The sequence below is a fragment of the Heterocephalus glaber genome, unplaced genomic scaffold (assembly GCF_053883595.1).
Source record: "Heterocephalus glaber isolate CG9 unplaced genomic scaffold, H.glaber_assembly_v1.0 deba00001610, whole genome shotgun sequence".
Taxonomy (NCBI): Eukaryota; Metazoa; Chordata; class Mammalia; order Rodentia; family Bathyergidae; genus Heterocephalus; species Heterocephalus glaber.
The window spans coordinates 37,921,702-37,940,892 of record NW_028258381.1 but is presented as its reverse complement, the minus strand read 5'-3'; the positions used below and the strand labels follow the sequence as shown (position 1 = coordinate 37,940,892).

At 56.1% G+C, this 19,191-nt stretch overlaps 1 protein-coding gene across 2 annotated transcripts; it reads left to right on the top strand.

The window, feature by feature from the left end:
• Positions 1-4,604: 4,604 nt before the first annotated feature.
• On the top strand, positions 4,605-17,623 carry Znf316 (zinc finger protein 316). Of its 2 annotated transcripts, none has more exons than XM_004840429.4 (6): positions 4,605-4,764; positions 5,111-5,505; positions 6,296-6,399; positions 7,112-7,238; positions 7,634-7,747; positions 13,451-17,623. In XM_004840429.4, exons 2-6 carry the CDS (start codon positions 5,139-5,141, stop codon positions 15,739-15,741), a joined length of 3,003 nt encoding a protein of 1,000 aa, XP_004840486.1. In that variant the 5' UTR covers positions 4,605-4,764; positions 5,111-5,138; the 3' UTR covers positions 15,742-17,623. The 2 variants fall into 2 exon arrangements, with proteins under 2 accessions (XP_004840486.1, XP_012926074.1); XM_013070620.3 differs by having other exon boundaries at positions 7,073-7,238.
• The last annotated feature ends 1,568 nt before the right edge of the window (positions 17,624-19,191 follow it).

The following is a 19,191-nucleotide window of genomic DNA, read 5'->3' as shown; positions in this document are numbered from 1 at the left end:
CCTTCCCTTAGATCTTACCCCAGCCTGTATCACTTCTGCCTCCCGGTGGGCTATGCCCTCTGCTTGGACAGCCCTTTCTTCCCTCTGGTCCTGACCACATGTACCTCCAACTACGGCCTCAGCAGCCCTAAAGCTCTTCCTATATTTGGCTGCAATGGTCCACGGCCGCCCTGTCCTTGCCCACGGCTTTGCACCTGCTCCCCCTCCCACGTGGGCCTTACACATAACAGCGGTCCCAGAAGGGGGTGTGTGGTGGGGCTGTGGGACATCGCCCAGCTGCCCCTCCATTCCCTAAGAGGGACGACCACCTCACCACCCACCTACAGCAGGGTCTGTCAACAGCAGCCGGCCTGATCTCCCCCAACATGGGGGTCGCCTCCCCGCCACAGGTCGTGAGGTCCAGGGGAGTCTCATGGATCTGTCCTGGCCCTCAGGAGGCGCTCCCGAATCCCGGAGGAAGAAGGCCGCCTGGGTCTGGAGGAGGGCTACTCCGAGGGGCTGGACCCCCATGGGAGTCCCAAGGGACGCCGGCGGGGGAAGTCGGGGGTGTGAGTCCCACGAGCGTCCCTGGCGCACGCCCGCAGCGCCCCCCTCTCCGTGCCCACTCTCCGGGGCGACCCCGTGTGACCGGAAGTGCTCCCCCCGTGGGCACGGACGGGGCGGGGCCGGTGGGCGGCACTTCCGGTGCCCACACGCCGCCGCCGCCGCCGCCGCCGCCGCCTCACGGCTCGCGGCCGTCACTTTGTGTCGCGCAGCCCCAGCGGCCCGCAGGCCCCGGCCCCGCGTCCAGCCTGCGGCTCGGTCTGCCCGGCGCGCGCGGTGAGTCGCGCGAGGAGGCGGCAGCGGGAAGGGCCTGGGTGGACTACCTGCGCGCGAGGCCTCGGGGCGGTCGGTGTTGAACGTGGGGTGGCTGTGGCGCTTGGGAGCCCCGGCCGGTGCAGAACCGGCCATCGCGGCTACGCCCACCGGCCCTCGAGGCTCGCGGATTCCTCGCTCCCCCAGGGCCTCGCTTCGGGGCGGGGGGGGGGCTGCGACCCTCAAGTCCCGGGACAGCGGGCAGGGCCAAGGGGATGGACTGGGGAAGACACGCGCGACACTTGGGGAGGTGCCTGGCACCGCCGCTGCCTCTCCTTGGCTGCGGGGGTTGGGCCGCTCCCTCCCTCGCCCCGGGGACACACCCATCCAGGAGGGGCGGTCTCCCGCTGTGGTCTCTCTGCAGGAGGTGGGGACCCGGACGAGCCCCTTGAGAGGAGGGAGGGGAAAGACAGCTTGTCCTGGCGTCCCGCAGCCAGCTTTGTGACCTTGGGAGGGGGGAGTGTCTGAGTCTTCCCTACTATCTGCAAATGGAGGCCTGGCTGAGCTGCTGTGATAAATCGTCTGTTGCTAGTAGGTGATTAGGGGAACTCATCTCTGAGGTTAGATGGAGTGTGCTGTGTCCACACAGGCAGGAGAGGGGCTGGCCTTTGGTAGGTGATGGGTAGGGGGAAGGGGAGGTGCAGGTGTCAGGAGGATCAGGCCACTAGCTCTGCTTGGCACTCAGGTAGCACTTGGTTCTGTTTAAAAAGTATTGGCAGGTCGGGGAGCTGGTTGGCCTGGTGAAGGGGCTACCCTGGATCTCGAATGGCCCCCATGGATACGCCTGCAACAGGAGCAAGTCTAGGTAGAGTGGAGGCCACTGAGACCCACAGACAGTGAGGATTGTGGTGGAGAAGAAGACTGGAGAGGCCCTGAGGCCGATGGGGCCACCCAGAGAGAAAGATGACTGGATACAAGTGTCTACACCTATCTCCTGCATGACCCCACGGGTTTCCCTGGATTTGGGACCTTTGTGGAGTTTCTAACAGTTTTCAAGCTTTGCCAGTTCTTTCTGTCCTTGCTCATTCACTCCCTTCTCATGAAAGACATCTTGTCATCTGTAGGGAACAGGGGAAGGGGATGTTACTAGAACCTCTGCAGTGAGTCCTAGTCTCCTGCAAGCCACGGCATCACACAGCGAATTACAGGAAAGGTAGACAAATGAGACTGAGAAGAAGCTGAGCTTTGGGCCTGATCAGTGCTGCTCTGGGCAACAAAGACAAAAACCCCTAGCTTGCAGCACCTTTTATTCAGTACATTGGGAGAGACAAGGTAACAAATGAATATGTAGAGTTCAGTACTTCACCTTGGGATAAACAAGGTGTAACAAAAGACTGGGGGGTGGTGGAAATCAATGAGGAACTATGCAGATGAAGATTTGGTTCCTCCCAGGAACTATGCAGATGAAGATTTGGTTCCTCCCAGGGTGTCTCCCGCAGGTGTGGTCTTGCCCTGGAGCATCACAGCATCACGGGATCACTGAGGTCTCAGTTGTGACCCGAGGCCAAAATGGAGTTATGTCTCGGAATGCCGTAGCTGGGCTGTAGGCCAGAGAACTAGGCTAACCAAATGATTTTCCCTTAAAATTATGTAGCAGTGCTCCCAACAGTCATCCCCAATTCTAAATCTCTGCTGCACCATGTCCTAGGGTGGTGCCCCAATGAAAGTGAGGGTCTGGGTGAACCAGGGATTTAATGGATGAGACTGCTTACCTGACTCCCTGTGGCTTCTAACTTGGAATTGGAGTCAAGGAGAAATAAGCAGAGTAAGTTTCGGGGGGCTGACAGACTGGAGAGGCAGGGAATGTGTATGTCTAAGAGAGACGAGACGCCAGGACCCTGGCTGCAAGAATATGAACTGACCCTGAAGCCTGTTTTTGTGAGCATTGGTTCTGAACCCAGAGTCGGGCATATGAGTGTCTGGCTGTGCTTAGCTCCAGTCTGTCTACTGCAAGACCATTGACCTCTGCAGGGGCTGGACTTCCCTCTTTTGTGGTCATCAATGAGAGACTTCTTGGGAGAAGGGACTTTACCCAGTGTCCTCTGTGGAGGCAGAGACTCCATTGCTTCCGGGGTGGGTTCTAGTTCGAAGGACCCCCATGGCTGAGTTTATGTCGATCACATTTAGTACAGGCTTTAGGGTTCATTCTTCAGTAAGTCCTGGAGTGCTGTACTTCTGTGTGTCTGGAACGGTGGGATTCAGAGGGCAGTAGAGGGAGCTCCTGCACTCCCTCAATTGACTGAGCTCAGGTAAAGAATGTATAGGTGTTGCCAGGGGAGAGAACCAGAAACTGTCATAGGGGTTCAGGGTGGCTGCCTCTGAAATGTCATTGAAGGGTAAAGACTTCCAAGGAGGGAGAAGCAAAGGTTCTGAGGTGGTAAGCTTGGGCCTCTTATTCCAAAGCTTTTGTTAGGTCCTCATATACAACAGCCTGGCCTTGGGGCCATGGGACAGTGGCTGGTCCAGGTGGTGGGCCAGGCAGGAAGTTCTGCTGGTGTCTGGGCTCAGCTTGAATTTGCAGCCTGAGGTCTGAGTGAGAAGAGCCTTCTTCTGGGTCTGAGGTGGGTGACAGTTGGGAAGCCACTACTGAGTGTTCTCAGCACCCTAAGTGTTGGGCAGGGCTGCAGCCTTGGGCAATATAAGGCACACGAGGGACAAGAGGCACATGTATTTCTATACTTCAGGCATGGTGGAAGCAAGGGGTGGACTTCTAGGAGAGCCCAGAGGCCTAGTGGCTCTCCTGGGCTGAGTTCTGTGGCCTGGATCTTTGAAACAGTGATTTGCATCTAGCATGAGGAAGTTGAGTGGGGGCAGAATGGTCAGGACCAAGGTGGCTTCTAGGTGGCAGGTGTCCCAGCCCTGGATTGGGTACGCCTGCATTAGGGCTTGGAATTACCTGGTTGTCAATGCGTGGGTTTTAATGCAGCTTCTCAGAACAGTTTAGAAAAAGAGCCCATGCTGCTGGGATAGAAAGTGATGAGTGGGCGTAAGAGCCACTGCTCTTACTGCTCTTACTCACTGGGCATTGCTCCCAGGAGCGTCCACAGGAATACAAGGCCCAGTGTCTGTTCTCACGATGCTGGGCATCTACACAGAGAGCTCCAGTCTGGCTTTAGACATTCTGAGGCACACACTGTCCTCTGGTAGAGTTGGATAAGCTGTGGTAGACCTGGTGTTGCCCTGTGGCCTGACACTCCTGGATCCTTCAGGACTTGTGCCCCCATCCCCGTGTTTGGCAGTGGACTGGACTCACTTTGGAAACAGCCCCGTTCAGATCTGAGACACATGGGGGCAGGTGCTGGGCAATCAACCCAATCTTGGGCTCATGCCCAAAAAGGAGCTATAGAAATTCCACAAAACCCAAGAGCCCTACTCTCGGGGTTCCACCAGAGGCTGATACAGGATGTGTGACTGGCAAGGAGGTGCTCCCCCAGGGTCCCATACCCCTGGGCTCTGGACTTCATGGCCTCATGGCTGGGTCTGCCGTGAGCCTGAGGGCTGGCCATCTCTTTCATCAGGGGGGCTAGGATCCTGGAGCCCTGGAGGGTTGGCACTCTAGCTCACAAGATTCTCTGATCTCCAGACTTCATGAAATGCCAGAGGGCATGTTATATTACCTGTGCTGGCCCAGCCATGAGTCATGTCAGTGACCCACCAAGCTTTTCTCAGACATCCAGGACAGAATTGACTGGGAAGGGCAGATGCAAGGGTGGTGGGTGCTCATGGCTCCTCTCCCACAACTTGCAGGAAGGAGCCCAGCCTGCTGGCTTCTTGGTGCTGGTCTGACCTTTCTTTCTCTGAAGAGACCGGTGAAGCCGCCTGACCCTCCTCCTGCCTGTTGAAGGCCCACAGTGTCTGTGCTGGGGCCTCAGGTTTCTGCTGGCCTGGCCCATGTGTGCTGAGGACTGGGTAAGCTCTGCATTCTCTGTGCTCATAGGTTATGCTCCCCCCTTTCAGTGAAGTTCGGACCACCCTGGGCTGTGCTGCCTGGACTCCATGGGTCTCAGGGTCCTCGAGGATCAAGACTGGGCATCAGTGTTTGACTCCCCAGGAAAGGATAGCGGCTCATCCTGGGTGTGTGGTTGCTGGTGGGAGAAGGTGGGGGCTGTGTCCCAGGGACTCATGGGAAGAGGTTCTTCAGGCAGCCTCTCTAGGAACTGAATGTGCCTGTTGTACAACAGAAGATGGCAGACACAGCCTGGTCCTCCCACCGCCCCAGTGACTTCACCGCGTTGCCCACCTATCTGTGTTTCAGGCTTAGTGGAAGCTGCCTCCCAGGGACGATGGCAGCCCTTCAGACCACTCTGGATTCCCCAGCCCCCCAGCTCGAGAGAGTGGAGGATGGGTCTGAATGTGATCCTGACCAGGAGGAGGAGGAGGAGAAGGGGAAGGACGTGGAGGAGGTGGAAGAGGAGGAGGAGGAAGAGGAGGAGGCAGAGGACACGGCAGAGGTGGTGGAGGTGGCGGAGGTGGAGGTGGAGGCAGAGTTTGACGGAGACGACGACAGTGACGGTGACGACGACGACGATGACAATGACGACGAGGAGGACGGCGTGGAGGAAGTGCTGGCAGAGGAGCAGAGCCCGGGCTTGGGAGCCCAGGAGCAACTTAGCCATGGTGGTGACGCCAGGTCCCCGGCTCTGGGAAAGGGTAAGAAAAAGGAGCCAGGCCCTGGGGAAGGAAATGAAGGCCAGGCCAGGGGCTCGGCGAGACCAGGGAAAGCTCTGGGGCTGCAGCTAGACAGGCAGGGCCCTTCGGTTTTTTTTTAAAGTACTGGAGATTGAACCCCGAGTCTTTGCACCGAGCTACTCCTACAGCCTTTTATTTTTCACAGTGGACCCTTGAGTTACAACTGGGCTAACATGAACAACGGGTTACTCCCGGAGTACACTAGGAAAATTATTGGTGTTTCTGGTAAATTGCACACATTAAACAACCCCCTTTTTATGAAAAGGTTAGTTAAGGGGTGCTTTGGGAGGTTTGGAACACATTACTGTACTTCCATTATTTCTTATGGGAAAAATAGTCTTGACTTATAACCAACTTGACTTACAACCAGCCCTCATGAACAAGTTGAGTTTGTAAGTTGAGAGTTCATTGTATTTCTTACGGGGAAAAATAGTCTTGACTTAAACCAACTTGAGTTAGTTATAATCACCCCTTGAGAGCAAATTGTCAAAGGTCCACTGTATGTTTTAGAGAAGAACTTGCTAAGTCGCTAAATTGAACTTGTGTCCTCCTGCGTCAGCTTCTCACATTGCTGGGATTCTACGTATGTGTTACCATGCCCGGCTATAGGCCCAGCTTTTGAAAAGAGAGGCAGCGAAGCAGCTGGGAGCTCCAGCCCTGCCTCTCAGCTGGGCCAAAGATGGCTGGGTTGACCAGACCAGATGCTTGTGGGCACCTGGCCCCCAGGCCCCTAAGAGATCTTTCCCCTTAGCCCTGCAGATGTGCCAGGTTCCCGTTACCACTCAGGATGAGGATCTGGAGGAAGAAGAAGAGGAAGAGGAGGAGGAGGAGGATTTCCTAACAGCTGGTTCTCAGGTGAGCAGCCATCTCTCGGTTGGAGTCAGGTAACCTGAGTAGGGTTTCCCTGTATATCATCCTGGAGGACTCTGGGGCAGTGGCACTGGGATCCTCAAGCAAGGCCCTGGCCCTGAACAAGGCTGCAGGCCCCAGGCCCAGTGAGTATGGGTTTTCTTCCCAGGCCATTGGGTTGTTCTAATTTCTTTTACCTTCCATCCACTTATCTGTACCATGTATGGTTACTTCAGAGGGCTGGCTGTCCCATAAAGTCACTCTGCTCCCCTAACCTGGAGTGACTGTGTTTCCTAGTCAGTGCCCACACTCAGTTGGCACCATTTGTCCACCCTGGAGCAGCCCCTCTGGCTGCTGTGGTGGCCACAGCATTTGCTTGGGCCAGACTGAAGTAGGAGGGGTTGTAGGGCTCGGCTTCATTGTCTCCTGCCCTCTCTGTGAGTCCTGCCTCTGCCTCTACCCCCTGAAAGCTGGATCTTCACCCTCTCTAGGCTTGCGTTCCTGGTCTCTGGATGGAACCGGGGCCCCACCTCCAGGGATAGGTGAAAGAACGAAAGTCCTCTGTAGTGTTGATAATGAGGGGCTGGCTTGTGTCCCGTTGGGGTCCACGTTGCAGGGCCTCAGTGTGGTTTCTTTGACTGCACTGCATGGCTGCGTATATACTCAGCCTCTCACACAGGGCAGCAGAGGGCAGTGTCTGGGGCCCTGTGCTTTCCAGGGGCTGGTGACCTTTGAAGATGTGGCTGTGTACTTCTCCCTGGAAGAGTGGGAGAGACTGGACGTGAACCAGAGGGCCCTCTACCAGGAAGTGATGCAAGAGAACTATGGGATCCTGGTGTCCTTGGGTAAGGAAGGGCCTTTTGTCCCCAAGAGGCAACCCGCAGGATTTAGGTGTCCTGGAGCAGGCCAGGGAGCTTTAGGGCAAGGCACCCACTCCCAGGGAAGCCCGAGGACATCCCTGCCCTCAGTGGGGCCGAAGGGTGACTAAGCCAGGTGGAGCTACTGATCCCGCTCCGGGCTCTCTGCTGCACTGTAGGGCAGGCTGAGGCAGGTGTAGGCCCAGCAGGGGAGGGCTGTGGGAGGAAGGCAGGGTGGAGAGGGCAGTGCCCAAGGGAAGGGATATAGAGTCTCCCAGAGCAGAGCAAGGAGGGGAGGATGGGAAGAGGAGAGGATCTGAGCACGCCAGGGACAGTACAGGCCTCCGTAACACCCATCACCTATCTGTTCCTCTCCTGGGCAGGGTACCCAGTCCCAAAGCCAGAACTGATCTTTCGCCTGGAACAAGGAGAAGAGCCTTGGGTCCCAGATAGCCCCCATCCTGAGGAGGGGGACATTGTCACTGGTGTCTACACAGGTGAGCTCAAGATCCATGTGCTAGCCTCTGCTTCTGCCTCTTGGGTCCTCTTGGTCCAACTCCAGAGAGGACCAAGGGCTGGAAAGTCCTTTGAAAACCTTAAAGTGATTCCCTGTCCGCACCTTGGAGCTGGTGATTTCTTTTTGTAAATGAAGATAGTTGTCAAGTTGGTGGCTCAGAGCCGAGACCAGGTCCCAGGAGCCTAGTAGACTGCTGATGCATCTTTCTGAGACTTCAGGAAGGCCGGGCTGGGGATTTAGCTCAGTGGTTCCACCTCCTGCCTCGCAAGGCCAGGGTCCCAAGTTCAATCCCCAGTACCAAAAAAAAAAAGAAAAAGGCCATTGCTCTGGCCTTTCCACCTACTTGGCCATTTCTGCAAAATAGTCCTTATCAGCCTTGCCTGTCCCTCCCAGAAGGCCATAGGCAGGCCTCTGACCTGCGTGGGCAGTTTGGGGCTTTTGGAGAGGGGATTTTGGAGTGTAAATAAGACATTTGGGGTGGCGAGTTTCTCTGCAGTTCTTGGAAACAGTTCTCTCTTCTTTCACCTCTCTGAGTCCCACTTTATTCATTTGGAGAATGAATTTGAACTAGTGCACGCCTATAATCCCAGCACTCTGGGATGCCGAGGCAGGAGGATCACAAGTTCAAGCTCAGCTTGGACTACATAGTAACTTAGTGAGACCCTGTCTCAAAAAATTAAAAGGGCTAAGGGTGGAGCTCAGCGTGAAGACAACCCTGGGTTCAGTCCTCAGTACTGCCAAAAAAGAATGTGAAGTAATTTGAGCTGAACCCATGGTTTCCAACCTGAGCATGTCAGACTCATGCTGAGTTGAGGTTCTCATTGGAGTCCACAGGTTATGTTCAGGTTTCAGATTGTGCAGGAAACTCTTGGCCCATAAGCATCTGGGGCTGGGCTGGAGTGCCATCAGCTGAGAGGGGCTTTTAAAAGAAAACCACTGCTGGGTGTAGTGGCACAGGCTGAGGCAGGAGGATGGGGAGTTTGAGGCCGGCCTGTGCAACATAGTGAGATCCTGCCTCAAACCCAAAACAAAATGAAAAGTATATCCCAGAAACACACCTGCACATGTACTTTATTTTCACCTGTACTATAGACAGTGCTTCTCTGAGGACCTGGGTGGGAAGTGTCTACTATTTACAGACACATTCAGAAAAGCCACCCGGAGGGGAAGGGGACACAGGCCAGCGCGGGCCAGTCTCTTAGTGTGTAGTCTAGACATGCCCCTGTTCTCCATGCCTCTTGGAGGGTCCTGGGGTAGAGCCTTGTACGGCCTCAAGCTTTGTGGTCTGGGTCTCCTTTTAGTTCAGGTGACATCCACTGTGTCCCTTGGGCACCTATGTAGGGCTTGGGGCTCCCTGGGAGGGCTGGCCCTCTGCTCTCTCTCTCCTGTAGGCAGTCATGTGTTGGGGGGGGTGGGCCTGGGTGGCCCCTGGCCCAGTTCTGTCTGCAGAGCTGTCGGGGGGCAGGGCCTAGGCTGATTATGATGTGCCATGTGCCTGCTTGGAGGGGATGCAGATGTGGTGACAAAGGCTGGGGACAGCTCAGGCAGAGTGAGGAGCCTGAGGTTGCCCTTAACTATGGTGACCGCTGTGGCTTTCAGGCTATCTCCCTGCATCCGCTCTCCTGAGCTGAGCTGGTTGGGAATGGAGAGTTGCTGGGTGTAGGCAGGATGAATGCCAGCTGTTCTAGGATGACATTTTGCTTTTGTAGGTTATAGTCCTGCAAGACACAAGTGCTGCTTTCCTCAGCTGTGCTCCTTGATAAGTTGGGCCACACGCGGCATCTGTACTCTGGCCATATTCCTCCACTTGGGAGTCCTGTTCAGAGCCTCTGCTTGCTCCTGAGCCTGAGCTCCAGGACAAACCCCAGCCCCATTCACCTCCAGCTGTTTACCTCCCTCGCCTTTGGGGTACTAGAGATTGAATACAGGACCATCTACATGCTAAGCAAGAACTCTACCACTGAGCTACATCCCAAGCCTTTCTTTTTTCTTTTTTTTCTCTTTTTGGGGGGGTACAGGGGATCGAACTCGGGTCCTTGCGCTTGCGCAGCAGGCGGCGAAACCACTGAGCTAAATCCCCGGCCCCCATCTTGAGTTTCTATGCCTGGATGGAAGCAGTTTGGCTGATGGAGAGTCATGAGGGCCAGGGCAACTGCTGACCTTAGGGAACTCAGGACAGGTTATCAGGGAGGGAAACCCACAGCTCTGACTCACCTTGAGGCCCAGGCCACCTTGGGCCTATAGGGCAGGTCGTGAAGCTCCAAATGGGCATAGGTGGCTCAAGGCGAGTGTCAGACAGTGGCGGTCTGGTTCTCTGGCTGATGTGTTTGGGGTCTATTCAGCAGCCCCAGACCACCCCTAAAGCAGTTGGAATGGCATCTTCCTAACATAGGCCCAGGTGTGGGCATTTACAGGAGGTGTCTAGGGAACTCTGCTATCAGGGCCACTAGCTAACAGAGCATGAGACAGCCGACTTCCTGTGCAGATAAACTAGAGCCTGGATAGAAGTGCGGGAGGCTGTTGTGCTTGTGGCCTTCTGGGTGATGTGGAGGGCCACCTTACTGTTCACGGACCTCTAGGCTGCAGGGCCTCTCTTGGGGAGCCCTTACTCTGCACCAAGTACTGGTGACAGGGCAGCTCCATGATGGCTAGTCCAGGGGCACAGGGCTGGTTAGTGGCAATCTGTGACCACATGAACCTAGCGGTAGGAAAAGGGCACAGCCTGTTAAAATTGAGGAATAACAGAGTGAGCAAGTGGAGAACAAGGATAAACAGCGGGGAAGCCTTGGGGAATCTATAGTGATACATAGCAGAGGGCAGCATCTGGTTCCTACAGTGATAGGAATACTTCGGTAGCACCATCATAGGCATGTTATGCCCGCTTATTTATTCCTTGCAGCAGTTTCACAAAGTGAGATTTCAGGTGCTACTAGAAACCATTTTACAGATTGGTAAGCTGACACTAAATGACTTATCCAGGGTCCCACGGTCAGTAAATGGTAGAGGTGTGGTTCAGGGCCCAGCAGAGCCTGTGCCCTTGAGCTGCCCAGGCAAGCCAGCTGAGAGAGAGCTGGTAAAGTGACCTCTTGGCCTGCGTGGAAATGAGCTGAGCAGGATCAGCTTGCAGGAGAACCACTGGTTTGGAGGTCAGAGGTGTGGTGGGAGATACTGAGATCTGTGAGAGCCGCCCAGTATTGAGCTAGGGCAGACCTTCCGAGACCAACACTGCTGAGCAGTACTCACTTTAGGAAACAGCAGGGGACAGATGTGAGCACTTGAGGCGGGAGAAATCACTGTGGCAACCTGAAGTGTTTAGTTCATTCCTGTGGCACCACTCTGTCAAGGTGGCCTTTGTTTGGACTTTCTCTTCACCAGCCTGTTCACTTGCCCCTTCACAATGTGCAGAAGCCTGTTTCCCTGGGGTCTCAGTGTTCTCAGCTCAGGACACAGGCTATGAAGTTGTCCTCATAGCCAAGCCTGGGAAGGTTCTCTCTAGACAGCTGAGTCTGAGCCCCTGATTTGCCTTTGCACTTTATTCATAACTTCCTGGGGTCCCTCTGGATCTTTCCAGAGGCCTTGTTGATCACTGCCCAATGTCAGGTCCTTGGAGCAAATGTTAGGCGCAAGAAGGTGAAATGCCAGGCCCATCCCCAGGGCACACCTCCCTGTTCTGGATGAAGTGGTTGTGTTTTTGTTGTTGTTTTTTTTTTAATTTATTTTTTTTGAAGTGGTTGTGTTTGATACTTAGGACCACTGTCCTTCAGCTATTGAGACACAGCCTGACCTGAACGTCTTGTCTGCTCCCAGTTGGGGTCTGACAAGTAGAGCTAAAACTCTTCACCTGGATCCAAAAGAAGGCCTTTGAGTCTGAAGGCCAGCAGCCCTTCTGGGAGCCTTGTTCCTGGAGTGGCTATTATACTGGACATCCCACTCCAGGACTCAAGACCTGCAGACCTTGGGCCATTTTGGCAGCAGAAAACAGAATAAAACCTGGCCTTGGGATAAGCTGGCTCCTGAGTCTCCCCTGGGTGCCTCCCAGTGGCCCAGTACTTCTGAGCTCTCATCTTGGGATGCTGCCAGCTCTGACTTCTCCAGGACTCAAGTGCCCTTCCTCTCCTTCCTGTATCACCTTGCTGCATGTTTAGGTACAGCCTCACACTTGTCCTTGTTTTGGGGCAGGTGACCATGCTACCTCCAGGGGTAGGGGTGAGGCTTCCAGACACCTGTCAGGATTGGTCCATTCTGCAGAGCCTTGTGGGGCACAGCAAGGCAACCTCCCCATGAGGCCTACTCTCAGACTCGGGGGAAAGGTGCAGTGGAGGTGCCGGTGCCTGACCCCCCACTGGGCCTGGTGTCCAGCTCTTTGAGACTACAGATGTACCAAATGGTCACTAACCCTCGACTAGGTCCTGAGGGCTACAGACTGACCCTGTGGAAGAATTTCCCTGCTAGGAAACACTTATGCCTGTGTTTTCCCTGCCTTAGAGGGTGGGAGTTCAACAGTACTCAGAGTAAGACTATGATCAGAGAGGGCCTGAGAGCTTTTGATCTGACCCTGAGCCAAGGCCCATCCCTTCACAGCTCCCCCCTGCCCTGAAGGGTATGCCCCATTCCTAGATCTGAGGAGAGTTTCAGCCAAATGAGGACACTCAGGGAGGAGGAACTGGGCCTTTTCTGTGCCCCTCAAGGGGGACAGCCGCTTGTCATTCCGGTGGCCGTGGATGGCAGCTGGTGTTACTCACTGTAACAATAAACTTAAATTTAAAGCCTGTTTATTGTAATAGTATCATATTATGAACTATAGAAAATTCAAAGTAATATAAAATCTGAAAAACTAAAACAGCTGTTTTCTTGTCCTTCTGTGTGATGGATGACTGTCTTTTCATAGCCACAGCCAGGCCTGTGCTGTTCGGTGTCTGGCTTCACTACGCACTGGACTGGATCAACATAGATATTTAAAAACAATGGCCTAGTTGCCGGGGATTTAGCTCAGTGGTTCCGCCGCCTGCCTCACAAGCCCCGGGACCCAAGTTCAATCCCCGGTACCAAAAAAAAAAAACTACCAGGCTGTGGCGGCCAGCCCAGACTTCTGGGACTCTTCCTTGAGGGTGGGACTCAGTGGTCCAGGCTCACTCAGCCAGGACCAAAGCAGGCCACAGCCTTTGCCCTAAGTGAGGTGGGAGGAGTTTCCTACCCCTGAAGTGGAAGCTTGGGCTTTCCGCCTGCTGGGATCTGGGCTAAGGTAGGAGAGAGGTGTGCAAGAGCTATGAACACCTGCAGGTGCTGCAGGCTGAGCAGTTCCCCTGTCCCTCTGAGTGCCTGCTCCATACACCAGTTCCCACCTGGGTACATCATGGTGGCAGGTTGCCTTCCATCAGCCACTAGGCAGATGTCTCCTTTTGTTCTGGGCTCAGGATTCATGTTGCCACTTAGCCTTGTGTCTCACAGGAGCCTGTAGGCCCAGGGTTCACGATGAGAGGGGCCTCCAAATGAGCATGTCCTTAAGTCCCTAGGGGGAGGCCAGGGCTTTCCTGCCCTTAGGGCAGTCAAAGATGGTGTGGGGCCTGGACAACTTCTTGCCTCAGTGAGTAGAGATGCCTGGCCATGCCTGCAGGCAGGGCAGTTCTCAGGGCAGTGCCTGCTACCAGCTCTCGAGTCTGCTCACCTCTCTTCTGGCCTTCAGGAGCCTGGTACTGGACAGATGACATGGAGGACCACGAGGAAGAGGACGATGAGGACTTCTTGGCAGAGATGGCCGAGGAGGAGAATGAACCCCCAGGCCTGTGGTCTGCGGCCTATGGCGTGGGAGATGTGCCAGGGACGTGGGGCCCGGACGATTCGGATTCTGCACAGACCCCAGAGGGCTGGGGATCTGACTCTGGCAACCTCGGGGTCCTGGCTGAGGAGTCTGAGGCAAAGCCCTTTCTGCCCGGCCAGGAGCCGGATTCAAACCTGATGGCACCCTGGCCCTATCCCACCGAGGAGGCTGCGCCGACTGGCCGGCCCGAGACCACGTGTGATGTGTGCGGCAAAGTGTTCCCGCACCGGTCGCGGCTGGCCAAGCACCAGCGCTACCACGCGGCAGTCAAGCCCTTCGGCTGTGAAGAGTGTGGCAAGGGCTTCGTGTACCGCTCGCATCTGGCCATCCACCAGCGTACGCACACTGGCGAGAAGCCCTTCCCGTGCCCTGACTGTGGCAAGCGCTTCGTTTACAAGTCTCACCTGGTCACACACCGGCGCATCCACACGGGCGAGCGGCCCTACCGTTGCGCCTTCTGCGGTGCGGGCTTTGGACGCCGCTCCTACCTGGTCACGCACCAGCGCACGCACACAGGTGAGCGGCCATACCCGTGCGCACACTGTGGCCGCAGCTTCAGCCAGAGCTCGGCGCTGGCGCGGCACCAGGCCGTGCATACTGCGGATCGGCCGCATTGCTGCCCTGACTGCGGCCAGGCCTTCCGCTTGCGCGCCGACTTCCAGCGACACCGGCGCAGTGGCGGGTGCGCGGAGCCGGGCAGCGAGGGCCCACGGCGGGAGCCTTGCGAGGCGGCGACAGCAATGGGGCTCAAGGAGCCGGAGACTGCACTTGAGGGCCCTGAAGAGCCGCAGCAGTCCGTCTCGGCGGACAGGGACCCTGAGGCAGAAGCGAGGGAAGAGGCGGCAGCTGCAGAGGCGCGCCCTGAGAGCAAGCAGGACCCTGAGCCGAGCAGACGGTTCCTGGGGATGGACAACGGTTTGGGCGAGGGCGAAGGCCCCTCCTCGCACCCGCTCGGCTTCCACTTTCCCATGCATCCCAAGTCATGGCTACACCCGGACGGCTTCCCGATCTTGGGGCTTACCGACATCGGGGACCGGGTGCCGGCAGACGGGCGTGCCCTTCCAGGACCATTGGGGGCCCCACTTGCGCTGGCGGAGGGTGCGGGGCTGGCCCGCGATCCTGGGGCCGGCTTGGGTCTTCGCGTGTTCGCGCCCGCCGTCGGAGGGCTGCTGGCCGAGCCGGCGCCCGCCGCTCTGGCCGAGGAGGAGAGCCCGTGGATCTGCTCAGACTGCGGCAAGACGTTCGGCCGCAGGGCCGCGCTGGCCAAGCACCAGCGCTACCATGCGGGCGAGCGGCCGCACCGCTGCGCCGACTGCGGCAAGAGCTTCGTGTATGGCTCCCACTTGGCGCGCCACCGGCGCACGCACACGGGCGAGCGGCCCTTCCCATGCCCCGAGTGCGGCGCACGCTTCGCCCGCGGCTCGCACCTGGCGGCGCATGTGCGCGGCCACACTGGCGAGAAGCCATTTGTGTGCGGTGTGTGCGGCGCGGGCTTCAGCCGCCGTGCGCACCTGACAGCGCATGGACGTGCACACACGGGCGAGCGGCCCTACGCGTGCGCCGAGTGCGGCCGCCGCTTTGGTCAGAGCGCGGCGCTGACGCGGCACCAGTGGGCACACGCCGAGGAGAAGCCGCACCGCTGCCCAGACTGCGGCAAGGGCTTCGGCCATAGCTCGGACTTCAAGAGACATCGGCGCACGCATACGGGCGAGAAGCCCTTCCGCTGCGCCGACTGCGGCCGCGGCTTTGCGCAGCGGTCCAATCTGGCCAAGCATCGGCGTGGCCACACCGGTGAGCGGCCCTTCCCCTGCCCCGAGTGCGGCAAACGGTTCTCGCAGCGCTCGGTGCTCGTGACGCACCAACGCACGCACACGGGCGAGCGGCCCTACGCTTGCGCGCACTGTGGCCGCCGCTTCTCGCAGAGCTCTCACTTGCTCACGCACATGAAGACACACCGTGGAGCGGTGGGCGCGCCTGGGCAGGCCGGTGCGACGGTGACCCCAATGCCGAAGGCCGAGGCGCCCGCCAGGGGACAGCTGAGTGCCGGCTCCGCCCCAAGGGAGTGCGGGAGCACCCTGCTGGAGTTCGCGGGCGGGACGAGCTTCGGTTCTGAGGCCGCGTTTGCGGGGCCCTCGGCTGCCTATGAGGAGAGCTAGGCTGCTGGTCCCGCACCGTGCTCCTCTGGCCTCTGGGCGTTGAGAGTCCCTGTCCTGGGCGCGGTGCCTTCCCCAGCGCACTGACCCCTTTCCTCCGGTCTTGGGGTCCCCTCCCCGCCGGGGCCCAGCTCTCGAGGCGACGTGGGGAGCACTCAGGAGAGCGGAACATCGCGTGGGGGTGGCCACGGCAGGGGCTGCCACCGAGACTGACATCCCGGGTCCAAGCTGCGAAACAGAGCGGTTGGGATGGCGGGTGAGGCTATTTATTTTATTCGAATTTTAATTTGGGCGGCCCAGACAAGCGACTTAGGAGTTCGCAGCCAGCCGGGTTTGACAATGAAGGGAGGGTGGGGTGGCCGAGGCTCGAGCAGCCCAGCGGTCAGCGCCGGTGTCCGGGTTACCAGTGCGCCTGGCTGATGAGTTCTCATTTCATCAGTAGGAGATTCAGGGATTTGCTGGGTTTGGAGTGTGTCCGGGAAGTTCCAAGAAATCCTCGTGATGGCAAGAGGGAGCCGGATAGTTTGCAAAGGGCAGGATTCCTCCCTACCCCAGGAGACATGCGAATGGGAAAGCTTTTGACTGTCGACAGTGGATGTTTACTTCCGTCTATCCTAAGGCCCGAAGCATGTGGGGGAAAGAGGAGACACAGCTGGAAACCAAGTCTGTGGCCCAGGTGGATGGGTTGCGGTATTAGCAGGGTCCCCAGGGAGTGTGAAGCCTTGTTCTCCGGAGTCCTGCTGTCCTCCCGGCCCCTCACCGTCAGCACTGAGATGGGCACTGAGACAGCAGGGTCAGTTTGCCCCCAGCTTCCCTATTAAGTCCTTTACCACCCCTACCAGCAGCAGCAGCTGGGGGTGGTATGGTCGGTCATCCTCGGGGTGCCCTGTGCACACCTGCACAGACTTGGGCCTTAACCTCTAATACCTTGGGCTGCCTCCTCTCTCTCCGGTAGAAGGTGGGCACGTAGAACCCTGCCCTCCTGAGTTCACTGTTCAAGTAGCATAAAGTACTGGGGTTGGTCTACAGGTCTTTCCCCGCATCCCATGATTAGGGCCTGAGAACCTCCACAGGTCCTTTTAACTCTGCTTCTGCCATTATTCTTCACTAGAAGCAAGTTGTGTTTCTGTCTAGATTCCCATTCACATGGGTCAGTGGTGGCACTGAAGACCTGGTGCGGTTCCCACGAAGGCTGTCCACATCTGGAGGGGAAAGGAACCGAGCTCCTACCACCCAACTATGCAAGACCCCTGTAGGTGGACATCCCACCTCCAGACGGCTGTAGGGAGCCACTGGCCAGCAGCTAGGGCAGTAGTAGCAAACCTATGGCACGTGTGCCACAGCGGGCTGTTTGTATCATTGAAAACTCTAAAAGGTTTGCTATCACTGAGCTAGGCATGGCTCATGTGAGGTCCCCTCCCTTCTTGCTTTTGGGGCCAGTGTAAGTGGGGCTGGGGCCAGAGAACTGAGATTTTGAAGCACCTGCATTCCCTTTTAGACCTAGTTCCTTCTGTGTTAGTGTAGACATGGCCTTGGGGGCTGAGAGCCAGCAACCAGGCTGCTAGGGGCTGGGTGGGGTAGGAGGTGAGGTGGTTGGTGGGTGGGAGGAGGGCCTGGGTGGTAGCGCTAAGAACTAGCCAGGCCGCGGAGGTTGCAGGCTGGGCTGGTGAGGAAGGCAGGGGGTCCCAGGGAGGCACCAGCAGCGCTAGGCCATGGCCTCTGTCTCAGGTGTCTCCAGCTGAGTGGCATGGGGCATCTTGGCATTGCCTTCCATGGCCCATGTCTGGCCGCATTCGTTCCCGTTGCTCCTGAGCCTCAGCTGCTTCTGCCCTGTCCAGCATCCATGAGCAGGAGGACCTAGCTTTAATAAAGATTGGGAAAATGAGCTTTTTGACTGGACTTTGTGCTTTTTCCTCTCCTTGGTGATCAGCAGCAGGGAGGCTCAGAAAGGCCTCAGGCCCATCTCATTTGAGCAAACATATTTTAGTTTTTTGTTTGTAGATGGTCTTACTATGTAGTTCAGTCTGGCCTTGAACTCTGGTGATCCTCCTGCCTCGGCCTCCTGAGTAATGGAACTACAGGTGTGTGCCACGATGCTCAGCACGTTTTCATTGTCTTTTAAGAAACCTCTATTGATTGCAGGATGGCCCATGAGGAGTCAGCCCAGGATGAATTTGGCCCTGTGCTTCCTATGCCCACCAGGTTTTGCCTGGCTGTCCCTCCACTGCCACGTGTGTAAACCTTCCTCCTAATGACTATGTTTGGGATTGTTTTGGCCAACCTGGTAGCCAAAGAGAAGGGCCAGATTGCTTTTCCAATGGTCCAGACACATACCTGGGCCTTTCCTGAAGTGCCCAGCATGATGCGAATTTCTCCGGGCTCACCCACCCTGTGCCACTGCAGGGCACATCCTCTGGGCCACAGAACACCTTCCTTTAAATGCACTTGACCTTTTTTTTCACCATACAGTATCCTCACAATCAGACCCAACTCCCATGCTTTCCATATGGATTTGAAAAATACGACCTATGAAATTTTCTTTACAAATGTGATCTAGAGGCATCAGAACAGAGCAACCTAATAGTTCAGTTAAAAAAGAAAACAGGCTTTGGGAGATGGATGAATAGTAAGACCTAGTTAGGGATGGACGGCTTTGGGGAATCTTAAAGTCCACACAGCAAAGCTGATTGAGTCCCTGATATGGCTCACGATTGTCCTGCCAAACACTTTATTTTAATATTTGGGAACCCCTAATCCTATGACTATAGGAAAAAAAGTAGATACCCTCTACTACCAAGGGAAGTGAAACCCCAGTGGCTTGTGAAATGTGACCCACTGAAGGTGGCACTTGGAGAGTCACAAGGCCCAGGTGCCCCCCTCCACCCACCTCTGCTGTTTTTCTTTTGCCTGTAGTCCCCCAGCCTCCTTTGTTTCTGATGGCTTTTCTCCTTTTTTCACTTTATCTCTTCAAACATTTCCTTGTCCCTTTTCATTCTCTCATTTACTACAGATGGAATAGAGTTTCAACATTTTGGGTTATATCTGCTAAATAAAGCTTTATGTTCCTTGCTCATTTATTTTTTCCCCAATTAAAAAATACACGGTGCAAAATTTCCAACAGTACATAAATGTGTCACGTAACCTTCATCTCAGGAGCCCTGGCATGTCCTGCAGTCAAGTGCACTGGGCACACTTCTGTGTGTGTGGAAATGGTTTAAAATTAGGAACACACTTTACACATTGCTTTTCTCATTTCAATGTACATCATGGTCATACCTTCCTGCCAGAGCTACCTCTTCATTTTAACTCTTTCATCCTGGCATTTTGTTTTATGAATGTACCGCAATTTATGTGACTGTGTCTTGATTTATGGTAGTTTGGTTGTTCCCAGCTGTCCCCACTTCAGTGCTGCAGTGTACATTATTTTATGTCTATCTTTGTGTGGTTATGTGG